The sequence below is a fragment of the Notothenia rossii genome, assembly GCF_949606895.1.
Source record: "Notothenia rossii genome assembly, chromosome: 12".
Lineage (NCBI taxonomy): Eukaryota > Metazoa > Chordata > Actinopteri > Perciformes > Nototheniidae > Notothenia > Notothenia rossii.
This window is the reverse complement of record NC_136911.1, coordinates 17,648,190-17,668,057: the sequence shown is the minus strand read 5'-3', so window position 1 is coordinate 17,668,057 and position 19,868 is coordinate 17,648,190. Positions and strand designations below refer to the sequence as shown.

General features: G+C 40.0%; 4 protein-coding genes across 5 annotated transcripts in view; 2 read left to right on the top strand and 2 right to left on the bottom strand.

The window, feature by feature from the left end:
* Positions 1–4,544, bottom strand: part of klhl15 (kelch-like family member 15) — a 10,938-nt gene extending 6,394 nt beyond the window's left edge. The window contains exons 1-5 of the mRNA XM_079661203.1: positions 4,253–4,544; positions 3,055–3,142; positions 1,771–1,909; positions 1,163–1,351; positions 480–704 (exon numbers count right to left, since the gene is read on the bottom strand). Of these exons, the coding sequence (XP_079517329.1) occupies positions 480–704; positions 1,163–1,351; positions 1,771–1,909; positions 3,055–3,142; positions 4,253–4,313 (702 nt within the window). The 5' untranslated portion in view covers positions 4,314–4,544. The remainder of the gene's footprint in view (positions 1–479; positions 705–1,162; positions 1,352–1,770; positions 1,910–3,054; positions 3,143–4,252) is intronic.
* A 460-nt stretch (positions 4,545–5,004) lies between these two features.
* On the bottom strand, positions 5,005–6,917 carry mthfs (5,10-methenyltetrahydrofolate synthetase (5-formyltetrahydrofolate cyclo-ligase)). Its single transcript, XM_079661202.1, has 2 exons — positions 6,245–6,917; positions 5,005–5,436 (listed from the first exon to the last, which is right to left on the bottom strand). Exons 1-2 carry the CDS (start codon positions 6,621–6,623, stop codon positions 5,213–5,215), a joined length of 603 nt encoding a protein of 200 aa, XP_079517328.1. The 5' UTR covers positions 6,624–6,917; the 3' UTR covers positions 5,005–5,212.
* Positions 6,918–7,604: 687 nt separating this feature from the next.
* eif2s3 (eukaryotic translation initiation factor 2, subunit 3 gamma) lies at positions 7,605–12,515 on the top strand. The gene is made up of 12 exons (XM_079661201.1): positions 7,605–7,732; positions 8,547–8,610; positions 8,718–8,845; positions 9,279–9,400; positions 9,546–9,640; positions 9,730–9,888; positions 10,186–10,320; positions 10,421–10,515; positions 10,623–10,767; positions 10,888–11,057; positions 11,366–11,538; positions 12,081–12,515. Exons 1-12 carry the CDS (start codon positions 7,661–7,663, stop codon positions 12,142–12,144), a joined length of 1,422 nt encoding a protein of 473 aa, XP_079517327.1. The 5' UTR covers positions 7,605–7,660; the 3' UTR covers positions 12,145–12,515.
* A 545-nt stretch (positions 12,516–13,060) lies between these two features.
* Positions 13,061–19,865, top strand: lrrc31 (leucine rich repeat containing 31). 2 transcript variants are annotated; one of them, XM_079662357.1, is made up of 10 exons: positions 13,061–13,339; positions 13,978–14,130; positions 14,590–14,733; positions 15,274–15,441; positions 15,808–15,972; positions 16,178–16,354; positions 16,628–16,795; positions 17,048–17,212; positions 17,880–18,035; positions 18,910–19,865. In XM_079662357.1, the coding sequence occupies exons 1-10, from the start codon at positions 13,327–13,329 to the stop codon at positions 19,281–19,283; spliced, it is 1,683 nt and encodes a 560-aa protein (XP_079518483.1). In that variant the 5' UTR covers positions 13,061–13,326; the 3' UTR covers positions 19,284–19,865. The 2 variants fall into 2 exon arrangements, with proteins under 2 accessions (XP_079518483.1, XP_079518484.1); XM_079662358.1 differs by lacking the exon at positions 18,910–19,865 and adding an exon at positions 18,529–18,893.
* Positions 19,866–19,868: the final 3 nt, after the last annotated feature.

Genomic DNA, 19,868 nt, shown 5'->3' with positions numbered 1-19,868 from the left:
GTGTTCTGCCTGCGTATGGATTGCTTTTTAGGATGGTATTTCTACACATTAACAAATAAAGATGATGCTATATTAACATTATTATAGTTATTTTCCAGTAGGGACCTTGTAGGATTGTAAACACTTTCAGTATTTTCCTAAATACACAATATTTTTAGTGGTAGGTATATTAAATTGGTGTTAAGAATTCCCCAAACAAATTGTCAAAAATGTTGGAAGGGAGAACCTCACCGAACAGATTTATTCATGAAAAGATCTTGGGTAAAGTCTTGAGGATTGTTTGTTTTTTGGGGCTTGGATGGCGGTAATATGTCTACAGACATTTATAGCTTCAAGCATAACGTCAGTACGAGCTCAAACATTTAGAAAATTATTGTTAAATGTCCCACTGAGTGTGTGTCTTGGTCATTAATACATCCTGACGGTAATGACAGTAGGTATTAATAGCTCTAATTTGGCTGCAAAAACAACATTCTTACCTGCAGTCTCTCGAGGCTGAGGTAGGACAGGAAGTCTGGTCGGCTCATGAGGGGTACAAAGTTTTCAAGCAGGAAGTTGTCAAGCTGCTCCTGGACGCCCTCCACACCCACGCTGAAGTCCTCCAGGAGGCGCATGACCTCGGCACAGTTTTCCAGACAGATCTTAGCCAGCAGGAAGGAGCAGCAGAACTCCACCGCCTCGGTGAGCTGCACGTACATGGCCGCCTGGCGGGACAGGAAGTGGAGAAGTGAAAATGTATAAAATGCTGTTCCTGTGACAGACTATTCTTTGCCAACATTTAAGCAGTAGTCCAGAAATACGTTTTTTTGATAATCTGCAAAGACACATTTTGTTCCCCCCACAGACAAATCACTTCTGAAAATAGAAAGTCAAACATTAGTCTCCCTTTCCTATCCAAAGAATATTTTTGGGGAAGTAGAGCCAATAAAATACCTATACATTTCTTTCAAAAGATGTGCTCAAGATAGGAATAATAAATGGTGCAGGAATGATTGATTTCTATAGTGGACCCTGAAGGCAGCATCTCCATGGTTCGATCAATGACATTTCAAAAGAAACAGTGACTTCCAGCAAGTGGACAGGAAGTGCTAAAATGCTAGTGTTTTACGACTCATTCCAGTATTGTGTTGCAGAGAGGATGTCAGATTGTGTTTGGCCTTACCTGCAGGATCTCTTGCACAGTGGGCATGCTGAGCTCCAGAGAGCCATAGTACATGAAGCGGAGAATGTGTCCGAAGCCAGCGGCCGTCAGCCCCTTCATGTGGATCTTGTCCTGGTCCCTCTCCCTCATGTCCGCCGTGAACATGACCCGGAAATAGTCGCTCTGCGTGGCCAGAAGCGCCTTGTGGGCCTGCAGGAGGACAGACATGAGTGATATAAATATTAAATATAAATAAATAATAAATAATAATAAATATAAAAAGGAAAAAGACTTTACTCGGTTTTTTTCCGTTAGATTTTAGAATAAGTTAGTTAGATTAAAGTGTACTGGCTTGTATGGACTTTTTTGGAAGAGACCTGTCTCTCTGGGAATAAAAGCAGTTTTTTGTTCCTTGAAAGTCGCCTTACATCAGTATTTTACAGATTAAAAGTTGCTAAGAAGTCTTTTTCTAAATCTTGCAAGTTTATATCTTCAATAATTATCAATTTTATAAGACATCTGTGACTGGATTGTCTAAATTCTGCAGAGATATTCCTGCAGTCATAAGTAAAGGGATATGTATACAGTCTTGAATGAGGGCTTCATACATGCATTTGGACTGTGTGTACCTGGAAGTGGTGCTCCTCTATCAGCAGTGTGACGTCCAGCAGCAGGCGCTCCTCGTACAGCGCCCTGAAGCCCGACGACACACTCCCATCATGCACCTGGGACAGGTACACCTCCACATCTGCCCCTGACATAACACACCTGCAGGCATGACGCAGGAACAGGCGGGGGATGGAGACCGGGTGAGTTGATAACAACAGATATATAAAGACTAGAATTAAATAGGATTAGAAAACAAAACCAGCAGATGAGCTCTCCAAGGTAACGTTTGTGTGCTGCTGAATAAAGTAAGCCGGGGAATTGAAGGGCTTTTAAAAGGACGTTCAGCTTTAAAAGCTCAGCACTTCAGCTGCATCCTAACAAGCTGTTACTTATTCACAAAGAAAGAGTAACTGCACTGGGGAAATAAAACTGCTCCACTGCAACATAGCGAGGAGGTAAAAGAGAAAATAAAAGATACTGCAACATCATCCAGTTTCTTAAGCATCAAAACACACAGCGTTTTGGCATCTCAAAAATAATTTAATTAAAATAATCAGAAAGCTGTCTCAAAATAAAAGATTTGTTGTCATTATTTTTCGACAGTTTATCATTATGATGGGATACTAAGTCATTAAGTGTAAGAAAACTTCCCAATAAATGTAAGCCTAAGTTTTATCTTAATTTGAATTGTACTGGTCACAAAGTGATGGTTATTAATAGAAACAAAATACACAAACCTTTTATATATCAACAAAAGAAAGTAGAAAACACACATTCTCTGCACACAATTGAAAACAAACACAAACACACACAGCACACTCACCTCTGATTGGCCACGGGCATGTCAGAGGGGGCTGTCCGAGCCAATCAGAGGACAGTGCCCCTTGTGTCCAGGAGATGCTAACAAAGTCCCTTTTCTGAGCGCCAATCACCTGGACGACAAAGCCAACACACCCGCCACATTACAGCGTGAACGTCTGCAAACTGCAATAACAAAAAAAACAGCCGTACAAGGACTTCAATAACTCTGGACAAAAGTATGTGGAGATCCACACACACACACACGCACACACACACACACACACACACCACATTGTTTTGGCCTTAAAACTGTTTGCATATCGCTTTTGTTAGTCAACAAGTTTAAAACTGATGGACAGTTCTGAAACAAACCTCCAGCAATAAGTGGCAATTATTTAAACTGTCAGCACAAAATACAAAGAAGTGAGAGATCAAGAGGAGGAAATAAAGAGCTGATCAGGTTTTTGGGTTAACATGAAGTGTTGCAGACCGTTAATTCATACCTTTTGGAGCCCAGGGGAACAATCACAGGCTTTGTGGGCTGAGCGTTAAGGGGTCGCTCGCATTTCCTGTGTTTATGTTTCCCTGGTTCTAACAGAGAAACAGAAGAAGAACCGTAAGATGCTGGAGGACGACGGAAAACTAAAGAGAGACATCAAATGTGCCACGACACAAACAGACCACATGTACGTATAACAAAACATAAACAAAAAATGATGATAAAAGATACTAACACACTTGAAATAATGATTATGTAAATCAAAATAATGATTTAGATTCTCAAAATGATGATTTAGTATGTCAAAATTAGGAATCAGTATTTCAAAGCAAGGACTTAGTAAGTCAAGATAATGAAAGATTAATCAAAAATAATAACTAAGTTACTCAAGGTAATGAGAAACTCTCAAAATAACCTTTGATGACCTGAAACAATGACTAAGATTTCTTAAAATAATGGCTTAGCAACTTAATATAATAATTTAAGTCTCAAGATAATGACTTAGTAACTCAAAAATAGTAAGAAACTTTGTCAAAATAATAATTTAATCTTCAATATAGTGAGAAACTTTCCAAAACAATGACTTTGTATTTAAACTAGAAAGAAACGTTTCATTATTTTTGAAAAAGTGTTCTACTCTGTTGTGGTACTAAGTCCTCCTTTTGAGTTTCATTATAATGACTTACAGGTTTTTTCTTTTTTTATTACAAGGCTATATAATGTTTTCCTTTCACTGTCAGAAATGTTTTTCCATATCTGGTGCTCTCATAAAGCCATGTTACTTTTCTCTGAAATATTATCACTACCTAAATGTTCCCTGCACACAGTAGATGAAGTGTATCAAAATAAGTGAGAAGCACATCATTCCCATTGCCTTGTAATAAAGGAAATACTTTGCTTTGTTCAAATAATAAATAATCGTATACACCTTTTGTTTTTACTTGAGCTATGTGACCTTACATGCTGGTATTAGATCCCAAAAACAAAGGCTCAGGCTATACATAATAATGGTACACACACAAAAGATGAAACATGTCTTTTAATTTGTATAATGTGTAAAATGTTAAAATATTTCACTTCAGAGCTAGCTACCTGCTAGCCAAATTAACTGTCACGATTCTCAGCGGCTGGAGCTACGGGGGACCCAACACTGCTCTGCCGGGGTAACAGCTTAGCTTAGCGGCTAAAACCAGCCGTCTCACCTCGGCGGTGCGAATCCCCACAGCCCCTCTTCGACCAGGCAGCTCCGGCTCCGTCGGACATGAAGTTGCGGGTTCGATTCCGGGTTCAGGAGAGCGGTTGGCAGCGGTTCACTGCCATGTTATCCTCCATCTGCCAGACGAGGAGATCCCCCACTCGGCTCAGAAATTAAACGGGTAGTAAGAAACCACAGCGGTCCACAGGCTTTGCGGACGCCATCTTCTGCACCCGCGTCACTTCCCTTTTGGGCGGAACTGAAGGGCGTAGTGCGGCAGAGAGATCGTATGTAGTAGAAAGATGTGTCACTCTGAAATGATATCAACATCTGCAGCACAAAGTTTCGTTGGTGATGCTAAAGTCCAGCTTTATTTAGTTACTTATTTATCATCTGTTTACTTACTTACGTACTTACTTGCATTTAAAAAATGAATATTTCATAGAAATTGTACAATGGAAAACCCCATTTAACATATAAAGCTATTTTTTTTTCAATGATGCATAATTTCTAATTATCATTGTTTGCCTGCCATTGTATAATGTAACTTTAACTTTGTTAATTAATAGATGTTATTAATATGGGCAACACATGCCCTTAAAGTTTGAATTAACCTTTTTATTGGTAAAAAATTGTTTATGCTTTTATATACAGTTCTTCTCAATAAAAACAATTAAGAACATACTTCTATATAATACTAAAATATGATTTTGAGAGAATATTATATTACATTGTTGCATTACACCCACATGAAAACATTCTCAGACACGTTTCTTGCTTGTAAACTTCATTAGAATTTATTTGAAGCATTGTAATCAATACATAACTGTAACTTCAATGTGTGAAATCTCGCAAGAATTACACTTCTGTCCCTGCGATGGACCCATTTTTCCGGATTTCTGAACCACTGGACATATTGAAATGCCATTATTTATTCTCTAGAATTCCACATTCAACTGTTGATGATCTATAAATCTTTCTCATACAGGACTTCATCTATGAGCACATCGTTGTCATCGACAGGGATTTCTGGAAGCAGCTGCTCTTTGAAGGCGAGGGCGATGGTGTAGGGCTTCCCTTTGGGGTGCTTCATACAGCGCTCCAGGTAGGTGTCGTAGAAACCCTTCCCTCGGCCCAGACGCTTCCCCAGACTGTCAAAACCCAGCCCTGGCATCAGGATCAGATCCAAACCTGGTGTAGGAAATATTGTTTTCACTTAACATAAGTAGGCTAGTTGTAAAAGCTGTTGATGTGTAATTGCCTAAAACATATGCATTGTACTTACAAAGGCTTACTTGAGTTAAGGTAATTTTAAAACTGAACTTGATTATTTACTTTTAATTTAATCTTGAGTGAGTAAAGACTTTACAGAGTTATTATTTATTGAATATTTAAAGATTGTGAAATGGTCCGTTTTTTATATCTGGGCATTCTATTCTCCTTTATTGTTGCGCTGAAAATAAATGTGTTTTTATATGTTTTACATATTTGGCTTTTGAATCAAAAAGGTCTGGGGGGATTTTTTCTTAGCAGTGAGAAATAATTACTTAGGCCTATGTATCATATTATTTAAATATATACATTGGTGGCGCATACATATTATCAACTTTGAGGGACTTGCAGCCTACTTTACTTGAGTATTTCCATGTTATGCTACTTACAATTTGAAAGCAAATACTGTAATTTTTGTCGGTTCAATGGATAAATACAATAAAAGTAAACTAAAGAATTATGATGTCCTTTAAGGGATTAATATACCATGCATGCAGTATAAAAAGCCATTAAAGTAAGCTCAAATTTTACCAGGTGTTAAATTAAAATTAAGAACACAAGAATGCATCACTTATTATAATCCATTGATATATATATGTATTATTTATTATGAGTGATTTAAGTAAAATTATATTTTGATTCAACAACTTTATAAGCTAAGTAACATTTTGAATGCATGATTTGTACATGTAACACTGTCTGAATAAAATAAGTATATAATTCCCACCTCCTGCAGACAGTGCCTCCTCTCTGCTGCTGTCCTCTGCTGCAGGCTGCTGGATGTTCCACGCAGTGAGCGGCAGGGTCTCCATGTCCTGCAGACTGCGGAGCTGCAACATGTCCATGTGGTTGCTGCTGCTCTCATATCTTGGAATAAAGCAGCTTTTCCCACATTGAAACACGTCTCTGATGATCTCCTCTGTGCGCACCTCATCGTGCATGCTCAGAAACACTGCGATCCTCTTGCAGGACACATACTTGGGGTGTCTGAACAGCTGTTTGGAGAGGACCGAAGACTGTCGTCGCTTCTCCTCGTCACTTAACGCTGCTACACGCCGCTTTATTTCTTTCCTTAAAGCTTGCTTTGCTGCACGCAGGGCGGCCATTCTTCCCGTTATAACTTTAAATAGTCTGAATAAAAGTTGATTTAACAAATAAGTATTCTAAGTTTGTTCTGCACGCGTTTGCTACTGTGAACAATGCGATTTCAACATGGACAGCCTATCTTTTTAGAAGTTAAACATTAACAAGTAGGATTGCAAACACATGGCAGGGGTTAAAAACGGTCAAAAAAGTAATGACAGCAAGGATTGTGTTAACCCCTAATATTAGAGTAAACGGTCCAGCAAAGACTCCACGCGCCGCGTGACTGTGATGTCAGCTGCATGCCGGAAGTCAAACTTCTTTTTTTTTTTAACAAGTTAGAAGTACAGATTTTTTTCAGAAAAAATGACAGAAAAACCATAAACAACATGCATAGGCCTACTACCATAATATTTTAATCATATAATTTCTAACAGCAGCAAACCTGTGGAGGGGTAAATCTCTCTTGTTTATTCTTTATTCTTGTTCGAGTAAATATTGTAATATATTACAGTTTATTTCCCGTTTGAGATTTTGGTTTATAAATTCAACAAAACAAAATATATTTTTTTGAAAACTACAAACAACAAAACATGTTTTTTTTACAAACTACACTACAGGACTACATAAATGACATTTGATGACGTCAATTTACAACGACGGCCCTGACACATGGTAAAACATATTTTAGTTTTTTTTTATTGTACAAAACTGTTCAAACGTGTCCCCTGTTAGGTGTTTAATTGTTGTTAACGGTTTATTGACAACAACAGCGTCATTTAATGAAATGCATTTTACAATAAAAAATGAATTGCATCAGTCGTTCTGAAAGGACCCCGTTGGATGAGTTACACGAGTTGAAGCCACTATCTTTGTATTTTGTCAATGAAAATAAATATATAACCTAGGACGTGTATTAAGGATACATGTTTTCTCCCAACTGTACAAAAATATGGGATAATTTGATGAAAAAAAAAAAATTGGCACAGAGAAAGAATCGTTTTTAGCAGTTGATCAGGCATTCGCCGCAGCCGCCTCCTTCATTGCCTTTTCATTCAAGATGGCGGGTGACGAGTTTGGTAGTACAACGCTGGGACAGCCCCATCTGGCTAGACAAGACCTTAGTACTCTGGTAAGTGTCAGTTTAACGGATTTAAGAGTTATGTTTATTTGTATTGGGGATTGTTGGTCCGGTGTATTTCCAAAATGAACCCTTAAAGTGCCGATTCTTACCGCTAACAGTCGCCGGTGCTACTACGCCGGCACATGACGACAGGCCCGGCGGGGCGGATAGTCAACGTACCCGCAACACTATTTCCCCTGGATAGACGTTAAACTAAACTCAAATAAAGATTTCATGATTACATAAACGGTTACACGTTATATTTACAGCGCCGTTGTAATTGCCAGCTTTGTAGTGCGCCAGTTTTATCTGCTTAGCCCTGTTGGATTAAATCGTTAGCATCATATGCTAAATGTAAGTAAAATCTACATTCTCAATGGGAGTCGTAACTGTGATGGAAGGAGCCATGTTGTTCAATATATTCCTTTTCATTCCAGGCGTATTACAGCAGATGTAATCGTCATATCTGAAATATGTGGATACTAGTATAAGGATAACACTAGACCACATACTCAAATACCTTTTAATCAGTAGACAAAGAACATGATACAGACGGCATACTTTGTTATAAAACCAGTTTTAATATGTTCAGTTATCTTTCATGTCATTTTTAATAAAAACAAATATAATAGCCATAGGAACTGAGCATCTACTTCATATGTTTGCAGTCAGTGTGGGGCATTGGGGTTGCTCTCTATTGTTTCTTTTCACCTCCAGGATTAAAGCGAAAGGGTCAGCGCTGCACTGCTCACAAACAAAACCTTTCAAATGATCTGTTTTTCAGTTTAGGTTGACTAATGCAAGTTGTTTTCTTCTGTTACAGAATGTGTCTACTTTGACACCTCTCTCAAGAGAGATTATTAGCAGACAGGCCACCATCAATATTGGTAAGTGAATCCTGCCAACTATTGGTTGACATTTGGTGTATTTCAGCTTGTTGAATATTATGAGTCAAGACTTCCTGTTTTGACATGTCGTCTTCTTCTTCTCCCAGGCACCATTGGTCATGTGGCCCACGGAAAGTCCACAGTAGTGAAGGCCATCTCTGGTGTCCACACTGTTAGATTCAAGAACGAGCTTGAGAGGAACATCACCATCAAGCTAGGATATGCTAACGCTAAGGTACGTGGGGGATTTAGTTGTCTGTCTACCTGATATCTTCCTCCTTTTGAGAAAACTGTGTTTTACTTGTTTGGATTATAATTGCAAGATTTGTATTATTACTTGGGGTCAAGTACTTCCTCACCAATAACATGATGTGTGTGTGCGCCTATATTGTTAGTCGCTCCCGTAAAAACGTCATGCTGCACACGCATGTCATTGGAACTGTTAAAAAATCAGATCTATGGAAAAAGCTATGACAGTTTCCGATTATGGCTGATCAACAGGTGTGTTTTCTATGTCTCAAGTTTGCAAGTAAAGTCAATGAATCACTTAAATAAAGAAGCAGAGGGTGCTTTTAAAGCCACAGTTTTCCCTGTAAAGAAATGCCTTCAATTTGACACTACAATAGGATGCAAATCATTAAAATCACTGGACATTTCCTTGTTTGCAGGTCTATAAGCTGGACGACTCCAGCTGTCCCAGGCCTGAGTGCTACAGGTCGTGTGGCAGCAGCACACCTGATGAGTTCCCCTCAGACATCCCCGGCACCAAGGGCCACTTCAAACTGGTCAGGTGAGTCTGAAGAGAGAGTGAGACGGGGTGGTCATTTCCCCCTGCAGGGATTAAGCCTTTTCATCTGATCCTTTAAATCCTTTGAGATCAGTTTGACCCTGAAATAGTTTTTCATGAATGGGACTTTTGCTCTTCCTTCTCCCAGGCACGTGTCATTTGTGGACTGTCCCGGTCACGATATCTTGATGGCAACCATGTTGAACGGAGCCGCCGTCATGGACGCAGCTCTCCTGCTCATTGGTAAGCCTCTGAAGCCACACTCCCACCAGCAAGACAAACGTCAGCCCCAGTCTCTTTTTAAAAACTCTGACGTTGTTTCTTTTCTCCAGCGGGTAACGAGTCGTGTCCTCAGCCCCAGACGTCAGAGCATCTGGCCGCTATCGAGATCATGAAGCTGAAGCACATCCTCATCCTTCAGAACAAGATCGACTTGGTGAAGGAGAGCCAGGCCAAAGAGCAGTACGAGCAGATCCTCTCCTTCGTACAGGGTGCGTGAGCATGAATCTGCACTAGAGAACAGGATATGGCTAATCCATTTTAAACACAAAGCAAAACATTCTGCCCTACAAGAAAAATCCCCTGAAGCTTTCCCTCCTTATAAAGAGACAATTTGTGACACTTAGCAACTCTACACCACATCATCAGAAAACACCTTACGCCTGTTTACCTGTATGCAGATTATTCATCATGTTTCAAAATGGATCACAATATTGGTCTCACAATCATCTTTTCTCTTCTCAGCTGTTATTCTGCAAGATTTGATGTGTGTGATGTTTGTCCTGCAGGCACAGTGGCAGAGGGCGCTCCCATCATTCCTATCTCAGCTCAGCTGAAGTACAACATCGAGGTGGTTTGCGAGTACATCGTCAAAAAGATCCCAGTTCCCATCAGAGACTTCACCTCTGAACCCAGACTCATCGGTAAGAAACAGGTCTTTTTTTTGTCATGTTTTTATCCTTGCATATTACACTTTCCTTTCCTTCTGGTGAAATCTCATGCATGCCTTTTTTTTTCTTTCAGTTATCAGATCTTTTGATGTGAACAAGCCCGGCTGTGAGGTGGATGACTTGAAAGGAGGTGTTGCTGGAGGAAGTATCCTTAAGGGTGTGCTCAAGGTGAAATATGTTCCTTATACTTGAACATGTCAACACAGTATTTTATGCAGTCGCCGACAACAGTTGAGTTTTTCTCTAACCCCTCCTCCTCTGTATGTGGCCTGCAGGTTGGTCAGGAGATCGAGGTGCGGCCCGGCATCGTGTCCAAAGACCACGAGGGAAAGCTGATGTGCAAACCCATCTTCTCCAAGATCGTGTCTCTGTTTGCAGAGCACAACGACCTGCAGTACGCTGCACCTGGAGGCCTTATCGGTACGCCCACACGCACCTAAATAAACCGAGATTTATTATTTTGAAATGATAAGAGAGAATACCTATACATTAAAAGATATAGTTGCATAATTCATCAAAGTTGTCTGTGTCTGTGTGCAGGTGTGGGCACTAAGATCGACCCCACCCTGTGCCGAGCGGATCGTATGGTGGGTCAGGTGCTGGGTGCAGTGGGAGCGCTGCCAGAGATCTTCACCGAGCTCGAGATCTCCTACTTCCTGCTCAGGAGGCTGCTGGGAGTCCGCACGGAGGGAGACAAGAAGGCGGCCAAGGTGAGATGTGCAGCAAGGGAAATGTAGTCCAAAGATTTACTGAACTTAAAGAGAGGAAGGATGTTTGGCCGTTAACTGTAAGATGTGAAGAGGCTAGTCTTAATCCTGCATTTCAGAATCAGAAATCCTTAATTAGTCCCACAGTGCATATGACAATAATATTTTTGTAAAGATTCTGATAAAAACATGCTGGAATCAAGAGGTCTGTCGTGGATATTTGTGCAGTTCTGTCCCAAAGACTGATACTCTGAGATCAGCCAGAATCTGATGACTGTTCTGAACTGTTTCTTTGCTTTGTGCCTCTGCAGGTCCAGAAGCTGTCTAAGAACGAGGTTCTGATGGTGAACATCGGCTCGTTGTCCACAGGAGGACGTGTTAGCGCTGTGAAGGCTGATCTGGCCAAGATCGTCCTCACCAACCCTGTCTGCACAGAGGTCGGAGAGAAGATCGCTCTGAGCCGACGTGTGGAGAAACATTGGCGGTGAGGAACTAAGTCTGCACTTTACAAAGCTGGACAAACCAGGGTTATGACAGAGCAATAATAATATAGTTGTCAGGGAAATATTATTTAATGATTACTGCTGCTTTTGGTACCTTTTTTTTATTTTGATTCTCAGCCCCCTTACCCTCTCTGGCGTCTTGGTTTCATGTTTGCCTAAAGATGTATACAAACTAAAAGGTTTTGTCCATGCCTATACCTATGCAGACACCTTTTTGAATTTTAACAGTTTTTAGTTTTTCAAGGTTAGCAGTTTCTTCAATTGAAAAATACTTCCTGAAAAATGCTGGATTTTCAACATTATATGAACAGCTATTCAAATAAAGAAAGCTTTGGTATATTTACAGCATTGATTGTTGTGAGTATCTGTGAACTCTATTTATCGCAATTGCATTTATGTAGTGTTAAAAGCTTCAAGAGTAATAAACTTGATTTACGAAACATAAAATATTTACAGTTTTCAAAGAAAGAAGAAAAAAAGGTCTTTATCTTTGTCTAATTAGCTCCTCTCTTTCCTTCCTCAGTCTGATTGGATGGGGGCAGATCAGGAGGGGTGTGACCATCACACCCACAGTGGACGATGACTGAAGATAGATTTCAACAAAAAGGAGCTTCACCACAACCATCACACTCTTCTTGGCTTTTTGTTGCTTTTTTATTTTATTTTTTCCACGAGGAGAAAGGAAGGAGAACAGGACATGTTAGAGTTTTAAAGACTCCTCCACCCTCTGCTCCTTTTCTTCAGCAGCAACATGAGGAGGTCCAGTTTACTTTCTTCCTGTTTTTTTTATTCTGCAGAAGAAAAAGAGCAGAGAAGGAGAGGAAGCTCTTTAAACTCATAATCCTCCATAGAAAGTTTGCTGCATTGAGACAGAGACCTGGAGGTTCATTCAGTGCAGAAAGAATCCTGTACTTTCCACAGATTTCAGTCAGATAATAAAATACATTTGGAAAAAAATGTGCTTGTCTTTTTGTCTGGTTTAATTTATCTTACTTGTGTCATGTTGTTGCAGCCAAAAATACAAATGAACTGAAGGAAAGTATGACCCTTTAAAATGACTTAACACTCCATACATTTATTTATCTCTCTGGATTAAAACGGAATCTTAATAAGCACTTTAGATCTATACTTTTATATGAGTGTTAAATGCAACCACTTGGATGTAAAACTCAGAAAAACACTTAGAACTTTTTTAATTTATATACAGTCAAAGAGACTCTTAAACTGCTTCCCATTTGTATGATCTTCTGAAGAAATAGCTCGTTTTAGCTTGTTGTATCCAGCTAGGGGTAAAATCACATGTTACTAATTCAATATTAAAATTGGCCAACCATTTACCTACTGCAACCGTAAAAGTGAAGACAATATATGTGAATATGTTTTGGTATTTCTTTTACTGAAAGTTCTGACTACTTCCACCTCTGGTTATTGAACAGTTGTTTTTAAGAAGGCGATCACATATCCTCGTGTGCAGGAGGAGGCCAACATTTACAGAGGGTGTTGTCGCACTTCCGGGATGATCCACCTGACAAGCACGGGACGTCATTCAGGTACAAAGTAAAATAAAGAGCTGCAGAAGCTTAAATGAAAGATTTGTAGGCTGCAGGTGTGATTAAGTTCATGCTAACTTTGCTACCTGAACCTTTTGGGGTTATCTCGTGTTCGAATATCTGTAAACAAACTGACCCGTGAACGCATCACCGAGACGACCGACTGACACTCGAGTTTTTTTTTTTTTTATCAACTTTTTGTGTTTGGGAGCTCATCACATGGAGTCTTCAGGTAAGATACGTTTTACTGTTAAAGGATAACAATGTAGTTATAGTACAGTGTTATTGCAAGAAATGTATTGAAACCTAAAACATTTCCATTCGATGCAACTTTACACTTGTACTGCGCTTTTTACTGACTATGTTAACTGCTTAAGCTAGCCCACTTTATATTTATTTAAGGATTACGTTTTTTTTTACATGGTTTCATTTATGCTAGATCTATAAAGTAGGGTACTTGAACATTTTAACTTGAATTGTATTTAGTTTATAACACTAATGAATTCAGTCATCTCTTTTCCATGCAAATGTATATACTCTGCTAGGGCTATATTGTACTTTTGCACATCACACATTTTTACCAGGTTTACAGCTTTAGTTCCCTTACAAATTCACATTACAAAGAATATTCTATGGCTTTACATTTTCCACATTAGTTATTAAAACGTAATTATTTAAAAGCAGGTAAATGTAAAGATCATTTTAATAACTTTATATACTGAGTAGCTTGGGAATTTCTCCAAGAATTAACAAAGTTTGAGCTTATTCTATAATCATAAATAATTAATAATAATCTGTGATGAACTTATCAGATAATTAAGAACATTTAAAGGCAAAAATGATGTGTTTATTTTGTGTCTGATTGTTCAGATGTTCAGCGGGGGGGCGGCAGTCTAAGGCGCTCCCCTTTCGACCTCATCATGAACCAGATCCGCAGGAAGCGTGCAGCGTCAGACAGGAAGCCTCTGGGACGCTTCCTGTCCAGAGACCGGACGGGCATCCCTGAGGACAGAGAGGAGAGAGGTGAGGGGGGAGGTTTGTTTGCCATGGATTTTCAGGTTGACTGTTGGATTGAAAATCTAACTGACTTTATGTGAGACCTTATAAGTAGTGTTGCAAATAAGAGAAGACAGAACTTTATTCACCCTCAGGGTCATTTTAAGTATGACGGAGTGCTACAAAACACAAATCCACATAATCCAAAATAAACATAATGCCCTAAATAAAACAAGATTAATGGTATGCCATCACTCGTGCAATTTCACAAGACTGTAAAGAAATGTTAGAAAGAGAGTTAAACATTTTAAAGCACTTTATAAATACTTATCCAGCCTCTTAACAGCCTTTATCATCAGAACGTAGTGTTACTACAGCTTATATTGTGCATACTGTATGTGCTTGGAATGCAAAACAACATAAATAAGATGATAAAATTCAGACATGCGAAGAAATGAAGCTTTAAATGTGTCTGATGTGTTTCAGGTGCAGCGGAGGGGGCAGAGAGTGAGTGTGACGCCGGCTGGGGCCGAGTGTGTGTGTTCCTGCAGAGGTTGGGGAAGAAGGTGGACAGCCGGAGCCTGAACCTCGCTCACTGCGACCTCACCGCTACTGACCTGCTGGAGCTCGGTGATTATTATATCATTATCAGAACAAATAAATAAAAACAATAATCATGTCATACATGTTTAGGTTGTTAAACACTGGTAAATTAACACACACATTCCAACACATTGAAACTAAAAGATGTTATGGGATCTATTTGAAAGTATTCAACAAATCTTTGAATTTGCGCAAAGAAACTAGAGCATTAAAGCAATAATAATAAAACAATGATCAAAATATTTTCCAATCAATTGTCTGTCAATAATCCAATTTATTAATCAATTGATCGTTTCAGCTGTATTTGCTTGATTTGTAAGTAACTAAAGATTAAAAAAAGAGACGGAAAAAGCACAATATTTTGTGTATATATGAGGATTCAAAGTAACTGAAGTGAGGAGTTGGATGATAGCTGGATGATGCTCAGGTCGAATTCAAAGATTAGGTCTCTATTTGCCTCTCAACATCCATTTACATTGACAGCATCGACATCTTCCTCCTCTGGTCCTCCTCTGGTCCTCCTCTCACCTTCCTCTCGCTCTCTCTTCCACCTCCCTCCCCCCTCAGCCACCCTGCTGCAGTTCCTCCCTCAGCTGGAGGAGATGGACGTCTCCTGGAACGGTCTGATTGGAGGAAGCCTCAAAGCGCTGACCTCTCACCTGCAGCATGCGGGGGGGGTCAGAGCTCTGAGGCTCTGCAGCTGCAGACTGGACGCCGAGGACCTCGCTGCTCTGGGTGAATATTTGTCATTTATCTTAAAGTTACGTGCAGGACAAATACATTTATTTATATTTGGGCTATTTTGCTTCCATAACATGTCTTCTTTCAAATAGGTGGAAAGAAAAGGTAAATATCCTAAATCCACAATTACTTTCCTAATTGTGTCTAATCTGTCTGTAGTTTTCTCCTAAATTCACCAAAAGTGAGCTCAACATAAAGCCTTATTTGTATATTTAAACATAACATATCGACTTTCAGCGGAAATCATCAATAATGAAAATACAATTAGATGTGTGGCTCTTTAGTTAAAGTTACTCACGACAAGGCCGGGAAAAATGAATGAATAAATGAATTAAATATCTTTACGTTGTGTCTTTGCAGGTGAAGCTCTGGGCTGTGTGCCTCTCTTGGAGATCCTTGACCTGTCCTGGAACAGCGGCTTGGGGGGCGGCGCTTTGCAAGGCCTGCTGGGTAAACTGCCCCCCCCACTGAAGGAGCTTCACCTGGTGTCTTGCCAGCTCAATGCAGCTGATGCTACTCTACTGGGTAGAGTACTGACTGATATTAACTTAAATTAATGTTAGAAGAAGTTAATAAAGATATCATACAAATGCACTCGAGTAAAAGATGAAGCCGAGTACGTGTATAAAGTAGTAAAAAATTCAAATACGCCTGTAAAGTACCTCAATTTGGATCTTTCCTACATATCACAACAGCATAACATACAGCATGTGTCCTGTGTGTCCCTCAGGAGGACTGCTGTCTGTTCTCTCTGGTCTCTGTGTGTTGGACGTCTCCTGTAATCCTCAGCTCTCACAGGAAGTGGAAGCTTTCAGAGAGTTTTCCTCCTCTCTGTGTCACGCCGCCTCCATCACCACGCTGCGTTTACAGGCCTGCGGTCTGACGGAGGATGGCCTCCATGCTCTGGGTAGGACATCTACTGACTTCTGTGGATATATAAAGGTTTAGGAAGGTATCACGAGACAAATAAGTTGTTATAACTGCAGGTTGAGAAAGTTACTTTGTCTTTTAAAGTAGCGGTCCATACCCCAGGTTTTTCCTGCTTTGTTCGGTCTCTACTGTATCTTATTGAGAGGGGCAGAAAAATGTTACATTTTGGCATTGCCTGTTTGTATGTTTGCCCTGAAGCACACAAAAAAAAAAAAAGACTTTGCAAAATTCCCCCCCCCCTGTCCTGCAGGTGGTTCACTCCACGGCCTCCCCTCCCTGAGACAGCTGGACCTGTCCTGTAACAGAGGTCTGTCTGGAGGTCTGAGCCACCTCACGCTGCACCTATCTCACCTCACACACCTGCAGAGCCTGGACCTGCACCTCTGCTGCCACACACACACCGACCTGCAGGACCTCAGTGAGTCTGTGGCCTATGTTAGATTTTGTCTATTTACTTTTCAAGGCAACTTTTTGATTTGAAGGACCTGCAGGAACCCTGTGATTCCTTATTCCTGCTTTGTAATGTGTGCTCTCTTTTTGGTCTTTTACAGCACTCATGCAGCAGATTTGAATGAATTTCTATTTCATTTGATTGTGTTCTTTCTAGTTATTAAAAGTGTGCATCAGTCTGTGTTGCTCTTACTTTAGAGATTTTCCTCATTGTCTTCAGTCCAGGCTCTTCCCTCACTGCCGGCACTAATGGAACTCGATGTGTCGTCCAATAAGGAGGTGGGGGGGGCGCTCCACTCGCTGCTCTCCGCCCTGCCTCTCACTCAGATGAGACGTCTGCCGCTCAACAGCTGCAGCCTGAGCCAGGAGGCTTTCACTGCTCTAGGTACGCACATACTCATACTGATACTGCAAGTACTGTACTACCAATATTGTTGTGGAAGTATTCAGATTACTTCAGTCAAATTGGCATTATAACAGAAACATGTAAAAAAATCACTTAATCAGAAAATCATGTAGTTATTGGTGATGCATTTATGTGTAAATAAATATGTTTTATTGTTGTAATAATTAATGAGAAAATGTTTATAAGATGATTATGATTTGTATGGAAACTAGAAATTACAATATTACTACAAACAACAAAGTTAAAGTCAACAAAACAAAGGAAGAAACATCTATTTGACAGGATTTAAAACGTATTTAATCATTTTCTACTCTTTTCTTTCTCTGTTTATTTTATCCATAATTTCACAATATGTGTCAGGTGGGATTCACGCAAACATTTACAAAAATGTGAATTTTGCGTGTTGAGTGTAGTGTAGTAAAAAGTTGTGTGCCTGACTGAGCGTTTATGTGTGTGTGTGTGTGTGTGTGTGTGTGTGTGTGTGTGTGTGTGTGTGTGTGTGTGTGTGTGTGTGTGTGTGTGTGTGTGTGTGTGTGTGTGTGTGTGTGTGTGTGTGTGTGTGTGTGTGTGTGTGTGTGTGTGTGTGTGTGTGTGTGTGTGTGTGTGTGTGTGTGTGTGTGTGTGTGCGTGTGTGTGTGTGTGTCAGCTGTGTGTGTGCCGTACCTGCGCAGTGTGGATGTGTCCTGGTGTAAGGTTGTTGGAGGACATCTGCCTCTGCTGCTGGACGCTCTGCAGCCGGCGGTGCTGACGGAGCTCCGCCTCAGCAGCTGTGAGCTCACCACCGATGACCTGCAGCACCTGGGTAACACACACGCACACACACACACACACACACACACACACACACACACACACACACACACACACACACACACACACACACACACACGCACACGTACACGCACGCATAGTTTTCTGAAGGTTGAAACTGGTGTTAAAATAACTTAAGGGTCATATTTCAGGGTCTATTTGAAGTGTTTCTATTATTTTGTCCACTCTTTATATATCAATAAAGACAAAAATCATCACTAAAAGTTTTAGATCTGCAACGAGTCATTAATTGCAGCTGCTTTTATTGAACTGTCACATAGCATAGCCTTCGTTAGTGATATAAGTAACACCTGCGTTACATGCAATCAAAAACACACTTGTACTCGTTGTACTGGAGACGGATAAAAAAAACATGTAAATCCGAAGTCTTTTGTGATACCCTGATTCATATAATTATATTTCTTAATTGAGTCTTTCATAAGTGAGAATATATTCAGGTTTAATCAGCTGGAGTCTGTATTTAGGCACAAACTTTGCATATCCAGTTTTGGGGATTTTCACACTCCACCACCATGAAGAAAACTGAAGAATTAACTTCAAAGAAAGTTAAGTAAATTCATAAAAGCTTTTCAGTAACAATTATTCGTTTTGCTTAAAAATATTTGACCTGACAACGGCAATTATTCCTGCATTTCTTCATCCATACTTTACTCAATAAATAGTAAATCAATAAAAAGAATAATCAAAATGATACTAGAAAAACTCAAAATTGTTCTTCACTACGCCGCCATCTTAGCCATTACACAGATGTGGTAGAAAGTCAAATGTTTTCCCCTGAAATGATGAAGAGAAGAAATACTGCAGACCCAGAATGTGTGAAGTGAATGAAGTCCCCCTGTGTTCAGCTGCAGTGTGCCGGCGTGGCCTCCTTTCCTCTCTGCTCGTGTTGGACCTCTCCTATAACGCCTCAGTGGGGGATGAAGGGTGGTCCGCTCTCTTCGCAGCGGGGGGCCTGGGCTCGCTGCAGGAAGTGGACCTCAGCCTGCGACCTTTGACCTCGGCCCCCTGCACGGCCTGGCTGCCGGCGCTGCTGTGTGCTCTGCCCCCCCTCCCTGCACTGACCCGCCTCTCTCTGCAGGGCTGGACCAGCAGCCCCCGGGACAGGAAGCAGCTGAAGCACTGCCTGAGGAAGAAGAGTGTGCTGCTGGAGTGGGACTCTCCCAATGAAGACGAAACATCTTCGTTTAAATCAACCAATCAGGAGAGTCCAGAGGAGTAGGGTTCAAAATCAAATGTTTTTTTCCCAATGAATAACACTCTTGTTAAACAATTCCTGCACTCCACGCCTTGTATATTAGTCGTGACTAGTTTTCTAATATTGTATTAGTGTGATATTCAGGCAACATCAAAATAATTTATAAGTTAAAAAATTAGGAAACAAATCAAGTATTTTTCCCAATTTGAAAAAGTTTTCAAGCAATATAAATACATGCGAGCAGAAAGCCGTTCACATTTCCATGTAAAACAAATGTAATGAATCTTAATGTATGATATGGAGTACATAATAATGATAAAAAAGTATATTTCACTTTTTATAGTTGAAATCTGGTCAGCAGATATTATTATATAACCACAGAAAGCTCGACTGAAAGTTGATTAACAACAATACAATAAAAGTGGTCCAATTGTATATGTCATGAACTCTGTAGGGGTTCCTTTAACAATCTTAAAACTTATATTCTGCACTCTTAAATCTCCACACTGTAAATATAAATGTAAATAAGATGAAAGGATGTGAAATTTAGATGCACTTTTTTAAATTAAAAAATCTCACAAAAAACATGACAGTTTATGACATCTATAT